Below are 4,595 nucleotides of genomic sequence, written 5' to 3'. Positions count from 1 at the left end.
TGATTTGAACGGTGGCTTAAAAAAAAATGTATTTAATACATTTAATATGAAAGAGCTGCCTTATTTAGTTTTTATAAAAAAATTAATGTTACCATAGTTCTTTGAGAAAATATGAAAGACTTAACACATCAGGAAGTCTCTCTGTTTACTTCTCTTCAAAGAATCAGTACATAGATTGCACGAATCTCAAGATGTGATAGAAGCAGGGGTGCAAATGAATAAAATATTATCCATCTGTATCAATGTTTGTATTATAATTTTTGCAGATTCAAATATTTGGGAAACATATAGTTTGTGGATACGGATACAAATATGGATACAATTTTGATTTTGAAAGCAGATGCAAGTAACTATCCGTATCCGTATTTATTTTTTTGTATTTTGGATATCCATTTGTGTGGATTCCAACACGGATACAAAAATGGATACTCATCATCGTATTCACACTTTTTTTTATCTACATGTTTTAGAATTATAATTTGGTTAGAAACGTATATTTCTTTTTGCTGGTATTTAATTATTTATTAAAATATGGTTATGGTTAAAAAAGAATATTATATTATGATTTTTTTTTTTCTAACCATAACCATAAAAATAATTACCAAAAACTTAGACTTCTTCATGAATATGGCATCAAGAGATAGAACCAATAACATCTTAAATTTTATCAAAGAATTATGGTAACATTAACCTTTCCAAAAAAACTAAACAAGGCAGCTCTTCCATATTAAATGCATTACATTCTTTTTATACCGTTCAAAACATAAGAAACATATATTAAATAAGGATAAAAATAGTATAATGAAACAAAAATTTCTCTTTACACTTATTAATATAAATTGAGCGCTTAGAATAACACTCCCATAAGAATTAAGTGCCAAAGTAAGAGAGATTAAATTCACCAAATCAGAAACACTTAAACTTTATAGGCCAGTTATTTGTAATTGCAACAACCCATTTATCTGTGATACACTCACAATTAATTCTTGTAGGTATGAGCGATGAACTAATTATCCTAGCAACAATTCGAGGAAATTTCCACAATACACAATAGTATGCACAAGAGACGTAGGTCCCACTATTTTTTTTAAAAAAAAAAATTATGGGCAAAGAAGCTTAAATTTTGTCAACAATTCTGAAGACCTGAAGCTCTCGGTAGTATTTCTAACCACAGCAGGACCCACAGGCAGGAAGAGAACCTGAAATTCAATAAAACATCATGTTTGTAAAATGTTTTTACAACTTTGCCTATTTCTAGAAAGTTTCAAAATGGATGTTTGGTTTCCAAAAAGCCTTCACAGGTTTAAGGCTACATTAGTTTCATACTGTAACTTATCCAGAACAGTGTACAAAATATTCAGGAGAGCATTTTTTCAACTATTTATGTTGGCTGAGATTTTTTAATTTTTGATGGTTTTAAGATGGGAAACAGGACAAGTGAAAATTTTGGTATTCAAGTAAATTGCTGCTTACTGTGGTCATTTGACCGAAGATCAGACAAAGTGCGCGGGCCACGGGAACCACCGCCACCACCGCCGCCGCCGCCATATGGGCCCCTTCCATTGCCACCTCCTGGACCCCCTCCAGACCCACCATCCCATTTCTTACCAGCTCCTGAACCTTTCTTATACTCTTCTGATTTGTCCATCTAGAAGAAACAAAATTATTTCAATTCTCATATTCACCAGCAACACAGAATATTTTTGTAGATTAGAGTGCCAGATTACTCAAATGAATGGGGTAGATCAACTAAATGTTGATTAGGGTGCCAAATTGCTATAATGAAGCCACACATGTTATTAAGTGATAAACTGATTTCCTTAAATAGTTACTATTTACCCGACTATTAACCTCATTCATATTGATAATGTAGCTTTTGCAATAACCTGATAATTGTGAAGAAAATTTAGAAACCCAAATGTAATATTGTCTACAGATCTCACTATTCTGACAGCTTGCAGATAAAGTTCCATATGTAAAATGGTCGACAGGTCAAGAGCCATAAATAACAATTTTCAATTGAATCATGTTCCTGTTTAATCTAAGAAACCGCAAATGCCTATTCCATCAAGAATATATAAAACAAAAAAATGTATGCTTACTGAGAACATAGTGAGGAAGAAGATCTTGATGAAGTTATAAATAGCCAGGAAAAAGTCAGATATTATGCTCAGCCGCCAGATGGATCTCTTTGATTTCATAACACCTGTGATAAAATAATACATGTACAAGCTAAATTTATGATGATTACAAGGATAAAGATGAAAATAATTTTGGAACACAAATTAGTTTCAGTGTTGTCTCTTCTCTCTGTAAAAAAAAAAAAAAACATTTTTTTCCATTTGCTTTACAAATGTACGAAGGAGCCTTTTGACTTCAAATAAAAGATAAATAAATCTAAAATAAAATAAAAATAAAATAAATTCCATCTTAATACATTTCTGAACCAATATAAAGTAGGCTGTCTGAATAGTAAAAAAATAGTAAGAGAATGAATAATACAATTTGATATTTTTATTTCTTTATTTTATGTCATCGTATTTAAGTTCCATTATTATAAAAATATACAATGTCTAGACTCGGGTTTAAGATGTGGCTTGAGTTTAATAATCAAGCAGAATGAGGTCATATTTTGACCGCTACATATATATTTGTGAGATTTCTCCTCAATAACTGCACAAATTCAGCAAATAAGTAGATCTCTCGTACATATAAATAACTTTGAGAAATTTCTCATGAATAGCAGTATAGCACGAATTTAGCAAGTAAACAGAGTCCAGATTTGGTGGCCATTCTACCATCAAAAGATTCTAAGCACAGTTAATAATTAGAATACAAAATAGTTCTGTATCCCTGATTTTCCCATGCCTTCCCCGACGAATTAATAAATATTTCTCTCTTTAAGCCCTAAATTTCCTATCTATCCACGCTCCTTTTATCTCCTGTTCATAGATCCCTCCAAGTTTTAACGAGTTATACAATTCACTGAAACAAAACGATAGGATCCCAGGCGATTGGTAACATTTATGACGATTCTAAAAGATGAATTAAGTCTACAATTGATCCGATTGGCTCTATCAGTCTCCTAATTAGACCAAATCTCAACAATAAAACTCAAATCGATAACGATTGCGAAAGAACTAGTGTCGAATTTCAGGTGCACAAAGCAGGAATAATTAAAAAAATTAACAGAAAACGTAAATGAAGGTCATCGAAGCCTCGTACCTCTCTCGACATAAGCCATGATTTCACCTCTCGAAAGGGCTTTCCTTGGTTTGCGATTTTGTGCTCTTGACCTGGGATATAAAAACCAGTCGTAGACCCGGAGGTTCTCTTTTTAGTAACTAGGTTAGAATAATCTAGAATCCTTCCTCTCAAATCAAGACTTAATAAGATTCATTTGCCTTTTCTCCAAAGCTACATTCAAAATTGGACCGACTTCAATAAAACTTATAATCAAACTATATTAATTTATTAATCTAGGCATTATTTTTATAATAACAGGAAAAAGGTATGTATAACTTTCAAATTTAATACATTTGTAGTGCCTAATTATATTATTTGATATGAGAGGGATCACTTGACAATATATTTTTTTTAAATACATATAAATTGGACATATAAATATTCTAACAATCAAATTTTATACAACTTACTAATTATTTGATACTATTAAGAAAAAATTAATATCGGATCATTGAATTTAAAGTCACTGTACATGCACAAAATTTTATCATATTTTTTTACAAGTTAAAGAATTTATCAACAATTTGCTCTTTATATATTGATATCTTCTAATGTAAAAATATTAAGCCAAACATAGTTAGACTTAATTAGGATAGGCTTAACAGGACTGTACAGTAATAGATCTGCTATTCAGTTCCATTACTATACAGACCCGTTAAGCCTATCCTAATTAAGTTTAACTATGCTCTGTCTAATAAAAAATGATCTTGAGATGTTTTTTCTATCAATGTTGTTATTATATATGCCGACATACAATTACAATTATCATTGAATTTTATATATTATGTTAAACAAATTTCGTCTTTACAAATTAATTTTAAAAAAAATATCCCTAATTTACTTAACTTGTTTGATATATAATTTGTTTCATTGGAAAACATTAACAAACAAAATATAAAATAAACGATGGCAACTACATGGACATTCCAGATGAAAAATTCTAGAGGTATTATATTTAAATGATTCCCGAAAGCTATAGATAGCGGCCGTAGGTCGGGTCGGTGACACGCTTATAAGCCAATAATTACCTGCCACGTCAGCAATTATCGTCATTGGTAAGTGTTTCGTTCCTTCGCTCTGACTTCTGAAACACCGTATTTGATTCCTATCTGACGAATTTTGCCGATTTTTTTTTTTTATTAATATGCATGATTAAATAGAAAATACAGAAATATTCACGATTTTTGAATGATTTTAAAAATACTTAACTCATCGAGAATTTAGATGGTATATTTCTTTCTGGACTACTGGTATTAATTAAAGTAAACCGTCGAAATTCTCAACAGTTCGGGCATAATATCATTTTTACTTTTCACATAGGTGTACGACATTCGGCCGAATGCTTGGAT

General features: G+C 30.8%; 1 protein-coding gene across 1 annotated transcript; it reads right to left on the bottom strand.

Moving 5' to 3' along the window:
• Positions 1-1,097: 1,097 nt before the first annotated feature.
• On the bottom strand, positions 1,098-3,382 carry LOC144559487 (glycine-rich protein). Its single transcript, XM_078308510.1, has 4 exons — positions 3,226-3,382; positions 2,103-2,206; positions 1,474-1,648; positions 1,098-1,199 (listed from the first exon to the last, which is right to left on the bottom strand). The coding sequence occupies exons 1-4, from the start codon at positions 3,242-3,244 to the stop codon at positions 1,165-1,167; spliced, it is 333 nt and encodes a 110-aa protein (XP_078164636.1). The 5' UTR covers positions 3,245-3,382; the 3' UTR covers positions 1,098-1,164.
• Between the last annotated feature and the right edge of the window lie 1,213 nt (positions 3,383-4,595).

The sequence above is a fragment of the Carex rostrata genome, chromosome 9 (assembly GCF_964058835.1).
Source record: "Carex rostrata chromosome 9, lpCarRost1.2, whole genome shotgun sequence".
Lineage (NCBI taxonomy): Eukaryota > Viridiplantae > Streptophyta > Magnoliopsida > Poales > Cyperaceae > Carex > Carex rostrata.
This window is presented reverse-complemented; position numbering and strand designations above follow the sequence as displayed.

What these genes read in the sequence shown, in the direction of transcription:
- LOC144559487 (XM_078308510.1), bottom strand. An exon ending in TCTTCCTCACTATGTTCTCA is followed by an intron (nt 1,649 to 2,102) that starts GTAAGCATACAT and finishes TGTTTCTTCTAG; the next exon opens with ATGGACAAATCAGAAGAGTA. An exon ending in TCTTCGGTCAAATGACCACA is followed by an intron (nt 1,200 to 1,473) that starts GTAAGCAGCAAT and finishes ATTGAATTTCAG; the next exon opens with GTTCTCTTCCTGCCTGTGGG.